At 48.5% G+C, this 21,027-nt stretch overlaps 1 protein-coding gene across 1 annotated transcript in view; it reads left to right on the forward strand.

Annotated features, from left to right (window-relative positions):
* The window catches only part of LAMB1 (laminin subunit beta 1), a 298,596-nt gene that overhangs the window by 168,063 nt on the left and 109,506 nt on the right, over positions 1-21,027 (forward strand). The window contains exon 22 of the mRNA XM_078680114.1: positions 239-453. Within this exon, the coding sequence (XP_078536240.1) occupies positions 239-453 (215 nt within the window). The remainder of the gene's footprint in view (positions 1-238; positions 454-21,027) is intronic.

Genomic DNA, 21,027 nt, shown 5'->3' on the forward strand with positions numbered 1-21,027 from the left:
GCAAGCATGTGTATCTAAGTTGTTAGCAAAAATATTTTTGAAAATGTGTGATTTTCATTTGGATTATTGCTTTCTTTAATTCGATTTTGTGCACATACCGAGGCTTAGCCATTGCAGTCATAGAAAGAAACATATTTTCACTGTTCTCTTCTCTGACTGAACCTCTAACCTTTTGCTTTTGTTCCTCTTTTTAGCATTTCTCTCCTTAGTTTACCTCTCTTGCATCTTTTCTTTCCAGGGTGTGTTTGCAATTACCTGGGTACCGTGCAGGAACACTGCAGTGGAGACGATTGTCAGTGCAACCAAACAACTGGTCAGTGCAAGTGTCTTCCAAATGTGATTGGCCTGAACTGTGATCGCTGTGCACCGAACACTTGGAAATTGGCTAGTGGAACTGGCTGTGAGCCGTGTGCCTGTGATGCTTCTCATTCACTGGGCCCATCCTGCAATGAGGTAAATTAATGTATACAATCTCAAGGTGTTTCGAAAGAGTTACTGGAAAGCTTAGGCTACATATATTTCATGAACAGGGATGCTGGCTGTCGCAGGCCTTTTCTTCAAGAGCATGGGTGCAGAGACTTCACCAATTGAGCACCAATGCAGAAAATGAGATCTCAACACACTGTTTATTATTACACCTTTTTTATTAAAGTAGCTTTAGGAAGTTCCTTAACATTTATTAAAGCACATATTGACCATGGATCAACAACTCTCTGATCTACAGTGGTTTCCATCGCCATATGTATGTATTATGTTTTGAGTCCTATCTGGGATGAAACTCTTGCTGAATATTTTTAATGACTTAGGGTGAGCTGCACACAGGGCACCTAAGAATCTGAGATTGGAGGAGACCTCAATCAATCAATCAATCCGAGTATTTGTAGAGCGCGCTACTTACTACAAGGTGCTGAGGGGAGGGGGGGGGGTGCTGCTACTGCTCGAAGAGCCAGGTCTTGAGGAGTCTTCTGAAGGCGAGTAGGTCTTGGGTCTGCCGTATGTGGGTAGGGAGGGTGTTCCAGGTCTTGGCGGCGAGGTAGGAGAAGGAATGCCAAATATGCATGCACAGAAAGGCGCATTGGTGGACTCCTAATGGTTTGAAATAACTAAAACCTCTTCTTTTAAAGACAGAAACACGTTTGAATCTTTCGATTTATTTAGATAATAATTTGTGTAAAAAAATAAATAAATAGACCCTGAAACCCAGATGGCAATGTCATAGCCAGTAAGTTATGAGATTGGCAGTTACTAAGCACTGGTAATTTTGCTGCATGAATCCTTTTCTGAATTTCACATGCTTTGCATCTATTCCGCCATCTAGTCGGAATCGTATTTTGTCTTCTCTTTTTTGTTGTTGTTGTAGTTGTTGTGGGAGTCGTTAACTACCATTTGATGGCAAGTCCATACCTTGTGTGACGTCTGACGTGCACTACGGACTCTCATGTAAATAGTCGCCATCTTCAGATTATTTTTTCTGCCATTGAGTCTGGAAGCATGACAGAGAATCTCCACACTTTTTCTTCAATCATCAAAAATGTATGAGTTTATTTTCCCTTTTTCCACCATGAAACACCAAAAATCTCCAGGAAGAACAGCACTCGAAGGCCGGAGAAGGGGATCCTTCCTAACCACCGACAGGTACCCTGCCAGTTAGCACCATGTAGGTGGAAAATGCAGAGGCATTGAGCACACCCATTTTCAATTTTGTCCCAACTGCCATCACAGTCCGCACAGAGGGGGACCACCACGAGGTGTGCAACTTGTGTCTCCCGAAAGACCACAACGAGGCCTGCACAGAATTCGTCCCGAAAACCTTAAAGGCAAGACTCAAAAAATGACTGGCAAACCACGCTGTGGCCAGCGGCCAAAGGAAGCAGGAATCACTCAAGGACCTATGCCTTTCCAGTGAAGAAGAGTAGGGGAACCATCAGAGGGTGGAGAGTCGGAGACCGAAGACGGTATCATCAACTTTGAGAGGATCAAGGCTGTGAGGTAAGCTTCCTCCTCTAAGCACTGATGCCATCTCAGAAGACAAACCTCTATCTGCCTATGCTTCCCAGCAAAAGAATGGATTTGGTGGCAAGGAAGAGGAAAAGGGAAGCAGCTACACAAAGGGAGAATTGCAAATTCAAACACATTCCTCAACCGCTACTGCCACCCACTATGGGAGAAAATGGAAGGCCTCGTACAACACCTTCCAGAGGGATTTAAAAAAGGGCCAAGTCAGTGATCCAAGAGGGCAAGAACATCTTCAGCTCCTGCCTCCAGTCTAAATTAGATGCAGCAGGAACTGCCAGTAGATAGATGTGCACGGGTACCCCCCTCTGAAGGCACGCATGGCTGAGGTGTAGGAATCTGGCTCTGTATATACTATACCAAAGTAAGGTATAGTGTGCACAGAGTCCAGTGGCTCCCCAAAGGCAGGCAGAGGTAAAAGTTGATAATATCTTACGCTCTATTTGTGGTAGTGTGAGTAAGCAGTAAGGTTTTATCAGAGGATAGTTAAGCATTTATTGTACACACTCAGGCAAGAAATGATGTCACACACTCAAAGACTGAACTCAGACCAATTTGTTTGTTATAAAAAAATTATTTAGTTATTTTATTTGTAGAGCCAAGCCAGGGCTGGCGCAGGTAAGTGAGATAATATATTGCAGTTGAAATCCAATTGAAATGCAGTTGGACAATACAAGCAAACGGAATTACAGGTTTGTAAATACTTTGAATACAGTTGAAATTACTGTTAGATTACTTTGCAGATTACTTTTTAAGTTACTTTTTCTACTCCATGTGATTTGCCTACATATCACAAGGGGACACTTCCTAGAGAGAAGATAAGTAAATCAGTTTTTGTATATTTGCAGTTTCTCAGAGTTCCATACATACCAACTCCACACTTAAAACAATTTTCAAAGAGGAGCAGTCAATGCAATCCTATGGGAGGAACTGAAGTTATCGGTTTACATGTAAATACTTGGTTGTGGGAGTTGGGTTTCTGGGGTTAGAACCAGGGTTCCCCCAGGGTCGAGGATGCACTCTGAAAGCACTCTCAGCGGCCTGAGTGCATGTATTAATAAACTCACTATTGGAATCAGTGTGGGTTTATTAATACAAGTTTTTTTATTTTTTTTACAAATCTGTTTTTTATTGTTTTAATATTACACTTGATAATACCAGGCATTTCATACAGAAGTTCGCAATCATGTATAACTTGTTAATCAATACATGGGCATGTGGCCACATTAGTTTAACGTGCGTTCAAACTTAACTGCGAATAAGACAAAGAACGCTCACTCAGGAGCTAACTGTATTGCACTCTGCCAGTTCTGATACAGTCTTTAAATTGCAGTAGAAAAGCTGTGTGTCAACCTCCCGTTTACTTGTGTGGTCCAATGCTGATCGTTCAGCTTGAGCAATGAAACGGATGTTTTACTTACAAAGCAAAGGAACAATAACTGTGGCAGCTCAAACCATTTGTACATGCATAACTCCCTCCCCCTTACCTTTGCCCCCACCCTTCGCCCCCCCCCCCCCGGGCCCCTTATATGCTCCTCATCCATAATCGTGTTAGTGTAGTTGCACCCGTGCCAAGGTAGGGTAGGAGAAAGTGGGACCAGGCTATCCTGTCAGTACAACAGCCTGTGGCATGCATCCACCTGCTTGGTCATTACCTACTTCCCCCACGTGTCTCATGTGGCCTTCCCTTTCCAGCCACTGTAACGCACAGAGCATCTGTTCCCAGTGGGCCGCTATAGGCTCCTTCCTCAACCTCAGCGTTTCCTCCCCAGGGATGGCAGTCCCCTTTGCCCTAGCCCAGGCTTGAAATGAGGAACTCCATGCCCGTATGTGCAGCGGGTCGTGCGCCTTACACCTCTTTTTTAATTAATAAAAGGTTTTTGATATCACATCCCATATATTTCTCTGAAGCTATCCTGTAGCTAGGGAAAACATTTTTTCCAGTGTCCAGCACATTTACTTAAAATGGCTTCCCTGTTAACTTGTGATAACTTTTGATATCTAAGAATTGACTTGGACTTCATAGGGGCATATTTGCTCATGCAGATATGCCCGTACATGCATTATAGTGCACCCTGTCTTAGGACCTGCTTTAGGGGTGGCTTTCTTATACTGCATGCATTATCTGCAGGCATGGCACACAGGGTTGTGGGCCAAGTTGTGTTTTCACTTTTATCTGCACCAGGACACGCAGCCTGCAATGGCAGTCTGCATGATTGAGGTGAGGGGTCCCTTATGGTGGTACAATAAATGCTGCAGTACTTAGGGAACCTCTTAGCCTCCTTGCCCTAGGTACAGGGGTACTACTTACTAGGTCTTACAGGGGGTACTAAAGGTATTGCCAATTGGGGAACAATTGTACAGTTTAGGAAAAAAGATCTGGCATGGAGCCCTGGTTTGTCAGAAACCCTGTGCAATGACAGCAGATACCAGGCTAAAAGTGAGGGTGATCATGCCAACAAGTGTCACTCTCCTACAGAAGACAATGGACTTCTTACCCCTGGGGTGACTACATACCCTATAGGACTACTTCCTGTGGAGATTGGACATAAACCTGACCCAGAGTTACTAGTTTTTCAGCTTCAATATTTTTGGAATTCACTCGCTGTGCATTATTCTGCCATCTAGTGGTTGGGTCCGAAATTCCTCTTTTTCTCCGCCATTGGGTCTGGATGCATACTGCAGACTCCAACAAGTGTAAGAACATTTTTCCCCAAAAATCATGAGAGCTCACCGAAAGTCGAGTGAAGGAACCACCGAAAGAAACTACCGGAGAAGTGTTTTCATGAAAAGGGTGACGTTTTTCATCAACGGATCCTTAAAATGCGTGTGGGGCTCTGTTGCAGTAACCCCCTCCATTTTTCTGCCAGATTTCTGATTCAATTTGACGGCGTACGCCCTGGGTCCCTGCCAATCAGGTTTCCAGTGCCTTTCTTCTTTATCAAAACTGAACCTTTGTTTTCACAATTGGCACACCTCTGGCTCACATGTAAGTCCCTGGTAAACGTTACCAGTGATACCAAGGGCATTGTGACCAGAGAGGGTCTCTAAGGGTTGCAGCATGTATTGTGCCACCCTTGGAGGCCCCTCACCAAACATATACACACTACCGTTGCAGACTGTGTTTTGATGCAGCCCAATCTTCAGAGTCGACATGGCCCACATCCCTGTGTGCGATGCCCACCAACCACTGCCTGTGACCTAGGTAAGTCACACCTCTACAGGCCTCAAAGTCCTAAGGCAGGGTGAGGCCAGGTGATGGCATAGCTACCTGAGCAATGTCCCCCTACAGTGTCTCTACCATCCACAGACATTGCAAGTCAGGGCCGGACTGGGAACCAAAACCGGCCCCGGCAAAGTGCTTGGCCGGCCCCCCCTCCTCGCCTGGGGGAGGGGGGGGGAATGCAACCGAGCTCTTTACCAGGGCCGCTTTTCCGCCGAATTTGTTACAGGGCCGATTTTGCAGCTATGCTGCAAAAACGTCCTTGTAACAAAAACGGCCCCCTTGGGCCCAAAAACGGCCCCCACCCTTGCGGCCGACCGGGGGATTGCCCGGTGCCCGCAACGGCCAGTCCGGGCCTGTTGCAAGTGCAGTGGAGCAATATTGAGTACATGGGCTGGGAGATTGTACAAAAGGGGGTGGTGATGGACGAAGCATCTGAACAAATCAAACACTCACACCCAGTCAACAGATCTGGGTTTAATCCATCACCGTTCTTTAGCCCACTCTGCCACCCCAGTTCAGACATGGCCATATGTAAATCAGTCTGACCCTGTGCCTCATGGGAACAGTCCAGCCCGAACTGCCAAGCCATGCCTTCCCTGGACCGGAAACAAGCTTCCGAGGACCGTTTTCTTTCATTTCAGCCATCTTCAGCCCGGCTTGCTTGAATCCAGTGGCAAAGTGAGCAAGGGACTCACGTCTGAGTATACCCTGCCAACTTATGGCGAACAAAGTGGTACAAAAGGGGGTGGTGATGGACGGAGCATCTGAACCAATCAAACACTCGCACCCAGTCAACAGATCTGGGTTTAATCCATCACCGTTCTCTGCCACCCCTTGACCAGGCCCCACTTTTGGCAGAAAGGTTGGCGGGAAAATTAGTAGTCAGGAGAGGTGTGTCCCCCCTCTGCCAGGACCACCCCTAAGGTGCCCTGGACCGAGGTGACCCCCTTCTTAGGCAATCCTTGAATGGAAGGATTTGACTCATTCAGGTTAGAGGGATGCTCCATCCCAACTGATGGGGATATCCGACGGGTGTTGTCACCCTAATGGCAGGTACCCCATTGGCTACCATCAGCGAGTACCTGTAATGCCTCTAAATTTAGTATTATGGGGCACCCTGAATCTTGATCTTCAGATTCCTGCAACCTAGGAAGAATACAGATGAAAAGGACGCTGTGCAGCAAAGCAAGAAGAGACCTACTGCCTTGGCCGCAGCCCGTCTCCTGCTTATCAAGCTTGCAGCGAAGATGACTCCTGTCCCATGGCCAGCGACTTCCAAGTACCCCAGCAAAACTGCCGCTCTTCACTAAAGACCAGATCTTGTTTTTGCTGGCTCTGGGCATTTTGGCCCTGTATTTTAAATTCCCCCCTTACCTGCACTATAATTCTGAGCCCCTCACCGCCGTTTGGGGGGGTCTGGTCCTGGGGTGGGTGCCCTGCACGTTTTGGCGGACATCTTGGAGTGGGGTGAGTGGAGTAAGGCGTTTCCACCTACCAGCGCTTCAGTGCGCAGGCGCCGCCTGGGAACACCTATTTAACGCTCCTCCCCTAGCGCAGCGGGATCGCGCAGCGGGCGTGTCCTCGCGTGGCCGGAGTCGTGCCAGAGTCCTGCCCGTCTGCGCCCGTCCGCGACAGGACGTGCAGGTCGGGGCAGGCCTGTGGCCCCTTATGATTTATCCTTCGATCCATAATGCTGTGCTATGACAGAGACAGCCTTGTTGCCATCGGTCTGTCATCTGGGTCCTGTGAGACTACGCGGGTGGATCCCCTAGGTGGCCCCCTTTCATGTGGTTGTGGCCGGTTTAGTCTTCCCGCCCCCCTTGGAAGGGGAACCAAGGAGTGTGTCACGGTGTCAGCTGGGTCATCTCCCACAATCAGCATCTGGAACCTGAACGCCAGGTCACTGGTAAAGCACCATCTTGATATTTCCGACCTGCTATGCCATGATTCGCCAGACATATTCTGCCTGACAGAGACTTGGCTGCAGGATGCCGATACAGCCATTGTCAACTTGGCTTTCCCGCCGGAATACTCGGTATTTACACTCAACCGAGGTTCCAGAGGCGGAGGGATAGCTCTCGCGGTCAAGTCCTGTTACCCCTGCACGTGGCAGGGATTGAAGATCACTGGCTGCGAAAGCGCTATCTTTAAAGTTGGCATCACGCCCAATTTCACCTGGTCGGGGTTATTGATCTACCGACCCCCCGGGAGTGAGGTAGCCTTTAGAGCTGCATTACCAGATGCTATCTGTAAGCTGGCTGTTGGATGCTCCAATTTTTCCATCATTGGAGACATGAATCTGCACTTTGATAATCTCTCTAGCCCTTCGGTGGCTAGTTTTATTGCAGATTTAGAGTCGTTTCAGCTGACTTAGATGGTCGCACAACCCACTCATACAGGGGGGCACACTCTTGACCCATTTTTCACCAACTTGACAGAAGCCTGCATCTCTAGCCTTACACCGCTGGCATGGACTGATCATTACTTGATACAGATCCAGTGCCCCGTACCCGTTATGCAGCCCAAACCAGTGGCCTGTCCAACCCCTAGACGGTGTTGGAATAAACTAAAGTTGGACGAGTTTTACCATCTCTTATCGTCCAACCCATTAGACATAAATGGTACGATAGATCAAGGATATGACGGCTTCTGTAACTGGGTGATTAGGGCATTGGATTCCCTTATCCCCACAGTTTGGTGTAAATTTGGGGCCAGGAATACTAGCCCGTGGTACGACGATGCGCTGCGGGTACTTAAGACCTCCTGTAGGCGTGCAGAGCGGGCATGGCGTAAAACCTACAACAACCAGGAGAAGGCCATGTACCAAGCCACTGTTAAACTCTACCATCGAGCAGTGTGTAGAACCCGCGCTGCTTTTTACGCCTCACAATTTCGGACTAGCACCAATCCCTCAAAAACTATCTTCAAGGTGTTGAAAGATCTTACCACTAAAAAGGTGACTGCTATTTTCCAGAGCTCTGTGGAGCACTGTGAAATTCTGGCGGATTTTTTCGTGGAGAAGGTGAACGCTATCTATCGGGCTTTTCCGCCGGCCAGTTCACCGGCAGATTCACCTCTTAAACCCTTGACTGTTGAGGAATTGCACTCTTTTCCGACTTTAACAACTGAAAGCCTTGGTAAACTGGCTTGCCAAGTGAGGTCAGGGTCCCCAGCAGATCCGCTCCGCCCGGATGTGTTCAAGGATCTGGCGGTGCATGACATCTCACCGTTATGTTCCTTGATAAATGCATCGCTAACATCTGGTGTAGTTCCACTCAAGTGGAAACAGGCCATGGTGCGGCCCATTCTCAAGAAACCAAGCCTGGACGGGAGTAAGCCCGAAAACTATCGGCCAATTTCTCTTCTGCCGTGGCCTGCCAAGGTGACTGAGGCGCATGTCAACGCGGTCCTCTCGGAACATCTTTTCCAAGCCGATATCTTCGATACGACGCAGAATGGATTTCGAGCAGGCCATAGCACGGAGACAGCTCTGCTGTATATGGTAGAGCATTTGCGCTCCGTGCTTGATGCGGGTCAAACGGCGGCACTGGTGCTATTAGATCTGAGCGCCGCCTTCGACACCGTATCACACCCCATCCTTCTGCGTCGATTAGAGGAGGCTGGTGTCACGGGTACCGCTCTCCAATGGTTCCGGTCTTTCCTAGCTAATCGGACCTTTAGCGTGACCGTCCCTCCACATCAGTCCAAACCCCATCTGCTGGATCTGGGGGTCCCCCAAGGCTCCTCGCAGAGTCCTACGTTGTTCAATCTATACGTAAGGCCGCTGGCTGAGGTTGTTCGTCAATGGGGTATGACAATGGTGTCATACGCCGATGACACCCAGCTAGCAGTCACGATCAGCGGGGATGCCGATGTGGATGCACCTAGATTCCAACAAGGACTGAGGGCGGTCGCTGGCTGGATGACATCCAACTGTCTCCAGCTGAACGCCAGTAAGACCGAGGTCATGATTTTTGGGAAGCAATCGGAACTTTGGGGTAGCAGATGGTGGCCAGGGGATTTGGATCCTACACCTATCCCAGTCTCCGAGCTTAAAAACCTCGGAGTATGGTTGGATCCCTCCCTTACGTTTGTATGTCATACTAAACGTACGGCGGCCTGTTGTTTCGGCATCCTACGAGGCCTTCGCCCAGTGCTTAAGTTTTTTGATGCCGCCTCCCGGCAACTTGTGATCCAAGCCACTGTCATCTCTAGGCTGGATTACGCGAGTTCTTTATTCGCTGGCTTAAACCAAGCAGAAATTGGTCGTTTGCAGCGGATTCAGAATGCCGCTGCGAGAGCGGTAGTAGGACTACCTAGATCTTGTCCTACCTCTAGCACCCTGCGATCGTTGCATTGGCTACCGGTGGCTCAGCGGATCCAATTTAAGGTCCTCTGTGTCGCCTACAAAATAATTAAGGGATCCCCGGCCAGGATCCTATCCAAGCTTCTGGTTCATTACACCCCTGCTCGAGCTTTAAGATCTGCTGATTTGGAACTCGCGGTTGTCCCCCGTGTTAAGCGCAGCAGAGCCGGCGGACGTTCTTTTCAAGTCCGCGCTGCTATGTTGTGGAACTCTCTCCCCCCGGCGATCCGTGCCTCTAGGGACTTGCTCTCCTTCCGTCGAGTTGTGAAAACTTTCCTGTTCCCTTAGTCCACTTCCACTACTGTTTTTATTTCTTGTGTTGTGCTGCTACCTTGTCGCGGCGCCAGGACGCTCCTTCGCTGGAGCAGCTGTGCGCCTAATAAAAGTGCATAACATAACATAACATCTCTTAAGGACAGTGGCCCTGACCTGAAAAACTCCATCTTCAAGGATTCCAGAACCAGGTGGATCCACAACCCCTGCCCACACTGCACAGATGCCCATGGCCTGAGTTTGAGTGGCTCGCCTGGCCTGTGTAGTCTCCCCAGTGATACTGAGCTAGTCTCCATCGGTGGCTGACCTCTCCTGGACCCCATGTAGTCGGCTGCAGCCTCAACACGAAGGGTATCTCCGACCACGACCGGCTCCAACCCAGAAGATCTGACACCAAAAGGTACCCCTGCATCCTCAGCCCGCCAGCCTTGGGTAGCTCAACCAATGATGCCTTGACCACCCCTAGCCCTCCAACTTACCTGTCCAGCTTGTGGTCACCTTCAACCAGCCTCCTGGTCCGAGCCTGCAGCCTCTTTGAACGACCGGCAACCTCCATTGACACTGACTTTGCGCCCGGCAGCCCATGTGCCGGGTGGTGTAGCCTTGGTGCTGCCTTGTGGTCCCCCAGTGCTATTAAACCCTGTGACCTATGTCCTGAAACCGCTGTAACCTACCTGCAAGCAGTGCTTCTTCAAGGTTCCCCCAGCCCCCATTGACTTATATTGGGTCTAGTGACCTCTGCACCTGGCCACCCTTAGTGCAGCTGGTGGTGCAGTGTCTTCCTGAAACTGAACCTACAGTGCAGGTTGAATACTTATCTGCTAATGCATTACACTGTTTTTCTCCCACAGGATTGCATCTACTTTTATTGCAAAGTTCTACCATTCCAATCTGATTCTACAAAAGTATTTCTTTACTGTAAAGTATTTTCTACTGCCTCGCAAAACAAAACTATCTGCATTTGAAAAGTATTACTACTCTTGGTTCCAGAAATAAAATAACAGCGTAATAACTTTCTATTCAAAACAATTGGTCTGGATTCAGTCATTGAGTGTGTGCAATCATTTCTTACCTGAGTCTGTACAATTTATACTTAACACTACCCTCTGATAAGCCTAACTGCTCGACCACACTACCACAGATGGAGCTTTTAGTATTATCTACTTGAGCCTCTGTAAGCCTATGGGGATTCACAGTACTCTGTGCATACTATACCTTACTTTGGTGTAATATATACAGAGCAGGGGGCTCCCTGTACCTGGTGAAGGAGAAGACATCATCCAGTTTTGCAAAAACTGCCTTCACAAGTTTGCTCAGAAGGACCAACATCAGGTCTGCAACCTCTGCCTGCAGGTGTATTCACCCCAAGGATTTAGGACTCTCAAGTGAGGAAGAAGAGAACATCACTGAAGGATCAGAAGGTGAAATGGAGGTAGACCTCCAGATTGTTGCCGTCGAGACACATGGTGGCAAGAAGACATCTCGAATCGAGAGAAGAGTCTTCAAAGATCTTGCCGGAGTTGTGAAAATTAGACTCAAAATCCTCGAAGGGCGCCCAGGCATTGAAACACTCTATGACCGCAGTTGCAACCACAGATAAAAATGCCCTTGGATCCCTTGAAGGGGAAACCGCAGCTGTAAAGACTCCTGAAACATCCAAGACTTTAAAAGACAGTCGAGGAAAAGAGGCTTTAACGTTGTTAGAAGGTGGTTCTGACACTAGGGGCCGCCCGGATTTTCCGCTTTTTGAGCACCTAATTGTTGAGCTTTTACTGTGGGGGAGCCACAGTGAACTCATAATGAAGGAGACTGCATGGAGATTTTACTGGTGTCCGCCTGGCTTGACTAGGCCGCTGTGCAGCAGCTGGAGTATGGGACACCGTGCTGGTTACATGCAGACACAGGTGTACATGCGTGTGCACACGTGTAGGAGCTGCGCAGGGGAGATTCCTAGCGTGCGCAGTCCAGGAGCAGCTATAGAGTGAATGGTGTGGCAGTACTTATGCAGAATTGGGTGGTGACAAGCAATAGGCTTTATACCCTGGGAAGGAACATGCCAGGGAAAGTCGGTGCGTTTTACTGTGTTTTCACTTCATTATTCCCCTATGTGGATGTGGGGCCCATGGCTAAAATGACTTCCACAAAGCCTACAGATTCCAGACATTCACTAAAGATCATTGTAGAGTAGGTGAAAAGAAGTATTCTGCAGAGTCCAAAGTCATATTTGTACTGCTTTTGGGTCATACAGAACTGTCATATTTCTCTGAGCCTGCCATGACCAGACCCAGGCTGAGGGTTGACCTCAGCTGGATGGATTGATAACCTTTCTTCCACAAGCTAGGGCCTCCTCTCCACAAAGAAGAAGATGGGTGGGGCTACAGGCTCATCCATTAGCAGCTGTCCCTGGGTGCCAGGCACCAGGCTGCACCAAGAAGGAAAGAGTTGTGTTTCAGAGGCCATGTGGCCAGAGACACTGGAGGACTCCCATTTTGAACAAACCCAGAGGCTGGACAAGAAGGAGGGAGCAGGGGCAGGGAAGTGCTGTGTCGCTGTTTGATTGGACCCACAGAGACTTTCTGCCAGCCCCCTACTCAACTTTTAAAAAGAACTTGCACAGGAAGAGAAGCTCTCTCTGGGGTGTGGTCTGCTGAGGTGGAAGCTGCTGGAGCCTGGCAATGGGCAGTTGGGAGGAGAGACCCCCTGACTGTCACCCAGGCCCCTAACAGCACCAGAAGAAGCGCCCAGGACCGGTGCGCAGAAGCAGGGGCCTCTGCGCAGGGAGAAGAGAGGCGCAGGAGGAGAGCCAGGCGAAAGGCTGGTGCAGGGAGCCAGTGCAGACCGCTCCCTGCAGAGTGCACCCTCTTGGAGACCCGGAGAGTGAAGGAGAGTGCTCCCAGTGGCTGGGGGGCGCCGCCAGGAGCAAGAAGATGCAAAAATGGGGCAGATCGGTCCTCTAGGGGCTGAGATATGGCCCCCAGAAGGGGAGAGACCTTGGAGCTGTGGCCCCCTGACAGCAAAGCGCGCGAGGCTCCGCCGCTGGTCCAGGAACGGCCCCCGGGGTGGGTCAGGTCCCGGGGACTGCCCTCCAATGTGGAGAGCCTGCGGGGGTCCCGGGTGGGACCGGGCCCCCGACCAAAGCGCGGAGCGGCTGGGTGTGGGCTCCCCGCGTCGCATACCCTTACTCGGGGGGCGGGGTGGGACCGGGCCCCCCACCGAGGCCCCAGAAAGCGGCAGGAGCTTGAAGCGCCCCATGATGCCTTGCAAGGCATGAGGAATTAAATTTTTGGGGCGTTTTGGTGGCCCCCAGAGGAGAGGGGTCACCCTTGAGTGTGAAAAGGTGCTGGGGGAGCTGCTGGAGCAGCGCAGTCTCGCCCCCAGCACAAAGCGAAGTCCCACCCTAAGTTTCTTGAGGATTTAAAAAGAATAACCCCTCAACTCTCAGCAAAGATTGCATCAACTCCTAGGCTGGAACTTTTGTTCTGCAGCTGGGGGTTCATTGAGAAGTGCATCAAAGATTGAAGGGCTAAGTTGGGGATGTCTCGAGAAGGGCATCCCCTGGAGGTGAAATGGCGTAATTGCACTGAAATGCATTTATTAATGGTTATTTCTTTTAGAGGGACTGATGTTCAATGCGAAGTACTGGTGTAAGGTGATGTCACAAGCAAAGTAGATTTAAGTGGCTAGACACTCCTGCTAGGGTGTCTGACGGTATTTACAACTTAATCTTGTGATCATCTGTGATGCCTTTAGGGGCTGTAATTGCAATGCATTTTTAATGATATCCAAATGTGCTGAGTACTGTCATTATAAAGTGTGCGTAAACATGCAGTCTTGCTGCTGCGCTTAGGTGAAGACCCCAGACTGTTAGCCCTTAAGATGTAGAGGGTGGGATCTAGTACCACCACTCCCATGTATGCACATCATCTTGCCCCCAATGCAATGTTGAACCTATCCTGGAGCGAGGGCCCTGCGCACTGGCACCATCCCAGTGGGGTCCCCCTCCCATTACCTCAACAAGCATTAAACAGGGATACACCTGCCTTGGTGACACATGACCCTGACCATGCATCTCCTACTGACCCTAAAGTATACCCCTCCCCCCTGCGGGAGGGGTGGAGATGTTATGCAATGTCACAAAGTAATTCCAACAGCTTATGTATATTTGTAAATTTGTGTATAGTATTGAGTGGTGTGTGTGTTTAATAAATGTACTCTTACTTTTATAAAGCAAAGTACAGACTGGACAATCAATTATTGAGTGTTATTTTTGCGCACCTGCAAATGGCGATTACTAGCCCACACCACCTCCCTTGAGTAAGCCTCAGACTGCTCTGCAACGCTACCCTCTGAGAGTCAGGCGCTGCCCTAGGGTGTTTGGTTCCCAGTGAAGGACAAATGTGTCATGTTATTTGTGCAGGCCTCACAGATGCTGCCTCGTTTTCCAACAAACGTCAAAAGCAGGCGAGGTCAAAAAGAAACTAACACGGTGCTCCGACCGATTTGTCTTCGAAAGACTCTTCAACATCGAAGAGAAAGACATCCGACAGTCTGGATGCATGATAACATAGAAGGCATGTCTAATCATGCAGATATGCCCTCACCTGTGGTATATTGCACCCTACATTAGGGCTGTGAGGCCTGCTAGTGGGGTGACTTACCTATACCTGCAGGCAGTGCTAGCTGCCATGGCACCCAGGCAGTGTGCCATGTTGACTTTGTCGTTTTTCAACGCATAAGGGCATGCAAACTGCAAAGGAAGTGGCATGGGCCTAATGAGGGGATCCCAGGGGACCCTCTTAAACTTCTGGGCATAGGGTACCCAGGGTACCACTTACTAGGGACTTACAGGGGGCAAAAGTACCAATTGTGGTATGTTTAAGGGAAGAAGCACTGGCACAGGGGACCTGGTTGACAGGAACCCTGTGTACTACCATCAAATAACAGGCAAAAATAGTAAGTGCTAACCATGTCAAAAGAAATCCTTTCCCACACATATTACAAGAGCTGGGCACATGGAGTCATGTTTTCCCCTAGTACCATTTGCCATATTACATATGAAACCGATACAGGAGTGTTTTATGAACCAGTGGTCACAGGTGACAGGGGATTGGGATGATTTAGTGGTTGTCAAAAATATGTTGCACAAAGAGTTACAGTGCTGGACAGTGAAGAACATAACAATAGGCAGAGACTCCAAACAAACAATCCCCAAGGTTACAGTCACCTTGGATGCATCTTACACAGTGTGATGTGCACACATAGAGTCCTCAGAATCAGAGGACAGTAGACAGCAAAAGCAGTAGACTACACAAATGTGATGGACTTAAAGAAATAGAGAACATCACCACATTTTACCTCAACAAGCAGGCGGGAACAAAATACTACACTCTATCCAAGTTAGAAGAGTAGGAATGTCCAAAAACATGCTAACAATAGCAGTACATTTTTCAGAACAGCAGAAGTCTGAAGCAGAGAGGATGATCAGGCAATAAGTAATGTCTTACAAGTGGGGTCTAGAACAAAGGGTGTTAGTCACAATCCTGCACACCTGGAGAAAACGCCAACTACGCCTGTTTGTAGCGCACACCATCACAAAATACCAAAACTCCCCAACCAGGTTTCCACACCACTAATCCAAAGGGAATGTACCGTTGATAAATTGATCAAGAACATTTGCCTCCGTCTTTCCAGTAATCCCCCTGATACGAGTACTGATCACCAAATGCAAACAGGTAAACATTCTGGCACTCACACAATGGGCCTGCCAAAACTGGTATTCAGATCTGAAGGAAATAGGATAAATAAAATAGCACCCCTCCTAAACCTCTTTTCCTTAAAGGGGAAAAATGTGTCACCTAAGTCCAACAAACTTCAACCTGGCATCTTAACTCCTGAAGACCTTGAATTTAGCCATGTAGGCCTACCAGACAGATGTATGGTGCTGTTGAATGAATCCAGATGGCCTATCACAGGTGGTGTGATGTAGCTAAGTGTACCAGATTTATACAATAGTGAACAAAATACATTTAACAGAGGATCAAACAACCATTAATTACTTTATGGACCTACTAGTCTGTAAACTATCTTACTCCTATATTTAGTTACACGTGTCAGCCATAATCTCATTCTTCTGGGGGTCTTAAGGGAAGAATCTTTTTGTTTGACACGATGGAACAAAAGGTTCATAGAAGAAACAAAGAGAATTTGCCTACAGAGGTCAGCCCCAGCTCCTATGTAAAGTCATATTGTGGGGTTTTGGACGGGTTGTGGCGCAGAAGACAGGGGCAAGAGACGTACTCTCGGTAATTGTGGTTTTATTAAGGCAAAAAGCTGATCAGTACAACTGGTCCGGGTCGGGTGCCGTCGGGGAGACCTACTCCGGCTTCTCCGACGGCGCGGTGTCTTCTCTTTCTTCCGGCTTGCTTCCGGTCCTCTGGGTGGAGCGTCGTCCTCCTCGGAGTCCGTCCCGGCCGTCGGAGTGGCTCTCCAGCAATCCCCCAGGGAGAGAAGAGAGGAACAAAACCAGGTCAGGCGTATGTTCAACGCGTAAGTAGTACAGGGGCAGGGAGTGAAGGGATCACCGGTGTTCAGTACAATCCGTGCTACAACGTGCAGATCCTAAGGTGTGGAGGGGGGGGTGAGTTAGATACCAGCTAGGGACAATGGCAAGCTACACATCCCGGGGAGGCGTACCTAGCGTACGTGGTCTTCCTACCCAGCCCCTGAACCGGTCACGCACCTGGTTGAGCCACGCACCTCCCCTGGGTGAGTGGCTGGGCGGATCGCGGGATCGGTGGCCTCCTGGCTCTGCTCCGTCGGTTGTTGGGGTGAAGGCAGCGTCGCCCTGGTCTCGGGATTCCTCCTCCAGTAGATGCTCCGGAGTCCCGCGTCGCGCCTCTTCTCCCGGGCTCTGTGGTCGGGTCCTGATGGTACCGCTGTCAAGTCCGGCTCGTTTCTCCAGGAGTACTCTCCTCCCGTGGTCTGCTTCCTCCTCGCTCCGAACCGCTCTCCAATCTCCCCGCCTCCAGGTGAACAAGCACACCTGAGAGTCGGCGTCGGCTTCTTTTGAAGGGCAGGCCTGATAGGACGGCTCCTCCCACTCCGTATCTTCCTCTGAGTTAAAGGGCCAGTCCAGTGCGCCCGTTTCCTCCACGCCGGCACCCAAGTCCTGTGATACAGGGAGAGAGAGGGGGGGGGGTTGGTACAAGGGTTAAGTCATGACTCCCTGCGGGAGGGGCCCCACGGACCATTGTCGATGTCCGACTCGGGGAGCCGGTCGAGGCCCTCCGGTACACCCCGCTACACATATCTAAATCTGGTGCTAGTACTGCTCTTGAAACAGCCTTTTGAGCTAATGAAGATGGTAAAGCTCAACTACCTCACACTGAAACAGCCTTTTTAATCCATCACCACATTGTGTAGAGTCTATGAGCTTCAGGCCTTACCCTTTCAGAACCGCTATCAATAAAACACAAGTACAGCGTAGCCATGACCCTCTGTTTATTCCAAAGATTGTGAAAAATTTCATCTGAACTAATCTGAACTAATCTCTTCAGGTACTCCCTTTTATACAATAACCAAAAACACAAGCAGAAAAATGATAAATGCACTAGATTTAAAGTGAGCTAACATACATGCATGCAGGTGAGTAGCTACTCAGAAAATGTGAAGTTTTTGTTTTACATGGGGCAACAAACAAAAGGCTCCCATTTTTTAAGGAAACAATTGCAAGGTTGTTAATTCAAATTATCTAAACATGTTACTCACTGGCAGGCAAAGCCAAAGATAATTGACGCAAGGGTGCAGCACACTAGGAAATTGGAGGTAACAGTCTTCTAAGCAAACATGTCTGTCAGTGACTTATGCATGACTGCAACATGGTCTTCTGTACAAACCTTCCTAAAAGCTATTGAGTAGATATCTATGTGAATCAGGATTCTGTTTGGACAGAAGGATCTAAAGCATCTTTTGTCTACCACCCACACTTACTCCACTACTAACATCTAATACAGCTCCATAATCAATGCACAATATGTGAAAAGATTTAGCTTGCAAAAAGAAAAATGTTACCTGTGGCAATAGTTTGCCATTTGAATCTATTCTCTATCCAATGCGACTCACCCACCTGCTCAGTGAGGAGAAAGGGGGATGAATCAAAAAGGTAGAAAGTTGAAAGAAAGCAAAATACAGCAATAAAAGTATTAACATCACTACAAAAAATTTAAAAGAATCTGAAAATGGGCTGACGGTTCACTTTATAGGAGGTTGGCATGACTCCTTCTCTGGTCGACGTCCAAAATTAAAAAAAATAAAAAATAGTGAACTTTTTGGACCTAAATACTAGATTGCGAAACAATGCACTGTGTTCAAATCCAGCATAGCTTCAAGCTACAAACTATTGTAAGATGTTGAAAGTATTTGGGAAAACAGAAAAATGTTTCTCAAGAGTATTGCTAATTAAAAAGCGTAACATGAAGACACTACTTAAGTTTTACCAACAAATACTATTACAGACTTTCAAAGTTTTACAGACCACTGAGGCCCAGTAATGCTTATAAGATTCAGAAGGACATATTTCTCGAAAATCTTTCAAATAAAAAATAGACAAGTCCAGAGTATGTTCATTTTGTACAAGAATCCTGCGTGCAATAAGTTTTTCAGAAATTATTAAAATAGTTAGAAATGCTTAATGCTTCTGCCATTTATTATTTGGACAACAGAATAAATACTGAAAACGTTGGATAAAAAATCCAGTTGTATAAGTGACCCTGGTCCCTCCAGTGCCGCTCTGGGGCCGTATTACATATTGTCATTGTTTGCACCCCATTAGGGTGAGTGCGCTGCCGGCAGGACAGCAAATTCATGTGAAAACAAGGAGCAGCTGCTCTGTGTTTTCACATTGCAGGAGGCACCCGCCTGCCCTTTCAAAGGGGTGTAGTGATCCACTTGCAGGGGGTGCAGTCCATGACTGCACCTCCCTCAAAGGGGATATCTGTGGGTCCACGGGACTCCCTTTACCCCCTGCAGAAGGCTGCTGTCAGGAGGCGCGCTGACAGTGCCCCACTTTTTAAATGGCTCACTGTCAGTCCGCCTCCTGAGGGCTTCTTTGACTCTGTACCTGCTTCTGTAATATGGTGCGGGCACAGAGTCAAAGGAATTCCCTTGTTTGACTGGGGCACGCCCCTATGCAAATGAGGGAACACCCTCTGTTGGTAGCGCTGGTGCTTTAAGTGCACCAGCGCTATCCGTATTATAGAAGGGGATGCGCAAGAGTCTGCACGCCCTTCTATAATACCAAAGTGCCCCCGGGTCGCAGAAAGCGGGCGCAAACACCAGTTGAGCCTCCGGAGCACCTTATGTAATACGGTCCCTGAAGGTGAATCAGACATGTCTGCGCACGAAGATATACATCTTCCAAAGAAAGGGTGGAAGAGATTGTGGCAGGTCACGCAGGACAATAACCCCTGGACGAAGACATTACTGAGCGTTTGTTTATCCTACCTTTCCAAAGTCGAAAGAAAGTCAAGTCTCTTCAGTTGCTGCCTGCTGGACAATGTGTAGGAGTGTCCTGAATCAGAACTAGCCTCCAAACCAGGCCTCAATGGTCCTAGGCATTGGGATTGAATTACATCTTGGTCACTGAATACTGGTTCATCACTATTTTTGTGGCTGCTTTTATTAGATGAAGGCACCACCACATATTACAAAGTATAATGAGGACCAACATTGCTAGCATCAAAATCACTCTGCTTGTTGGAAAGGAAAGCAGGAAAGGAAAGTAAGATTAGGAAAATTAAGTTCCATGTTTTGGTAGCATGTCACGTACAAGACCTTCAAAACTGAAGGAATGGCAAAGCTTAAAAAATAATGCAGCCCAAACATTAGGAAACCAAGTACTGACTATCCAAAGGTAAGTATTCAAATGTACCTGGAATTTATGATCTCTGCATTTGTGTAGCGTGCTTCTGCCATACCCAAGATGTGCTATCAGAAGATAAGATTGTCCCTTTTTGCAGGATTCTGTTTTCATGTGAGTGAAAGATGTGGTGGGAAACAGCCTCCATAGGAACAACTAGGTATAAACCTTAAGAGACTTTTATAAAACAGTGGTGCTGCAGTTTACTTACAAATGACAGTGCTGCCTTCAGAATAAACATGCTGCGGCAACAAATGATGGACTGAATGCTGAAGAAATCAAACATTCACCCCCAGTCAAGAGATCTGGGTTAAATCCATTGTTCTTTTGCTCACTACGCCACCCCAGTTTAGACCCTGCCATATGCAAATCAGTCTTGACCCTGCTCCTCATGGGAACAGTCCAGCCCGAACTGCCACGATGGGTCCTCCCTGGACCGTAAACAAGCATCATGGAACTGGTTTCGGTGTATCACTCCTCATCAGCCAGCTAGCTTGAAACCAGTGGCACAGCGAGCAAGGGACCCACGGGGCAACGGGTGCAGAGGTGTCCTTAGGCGTTTGGTTTATCTTACCAGGAACAGACCCTGTAGAGGAGGCCTGCGTACAGAGGCTGCAGGCGACTTTGGCGAGTCCATGAGGGGTGAAACCCTAGTGGGCTCGGTCTCTAAATGGCTGAACCATGCTAGCACCATTGGCCCACTTCAACTCGGGATGGTAGCAACAGGTTCAGTGGTGTCCTTGGGGGTCGGGTTTTCGCCATCCTGAAGTCCTCTCAGGTCTCTTTGGGTGGCTGCAGAAAGCAGGAAATTAAGTCCTCTGCTTCACAGGAGATCTGGGTTCCTGGGTGAAGTGCTAGCAGGTCTCTAAGGCCTTGGAGATACAGCAACTGCAGGACAAGTTGTCTTTTGGTGCAATGGTCAAAGTCAGCAGGCAGGCCGACAGGGTTGGCACCAAGTCAGTTGCTGACTCTTCTTTGCTTGCTCTTTGCAACTCTTCACATCCCGTTTCTTCTTTCTGGTCTGCAGGATCTGCTTTTCTGGTGGCAGGGGTTCTCCTAAATACTGAATTTTGTGGTGTTAAGGGAGTGTAGGGTAGTAGCCAATGGGCTACCTACCTTGGGGTCACTACGCCCCTTATATGACCACTTCCTTTGGGAAGTGGGCTTAACCCTATCCCACAGTTCCTACGTTTGCCATCACAAAGGTGGCCAACTCTGAAAAATCATGTCCAC

Source organism: Lissotriton helveticus, chromosome 1_1 (genome assembly GCF_964261635.1).
Source record: "Lissotriton helveticus chromosome 1_1, aLisHel1.1, whole genome shotgun sequence".
NCBI lineage: Eukaryota > Metazoa > Chordata > Amphibia > Caudata > Salamandridae > Lissotriton > Lissotriton helveticus.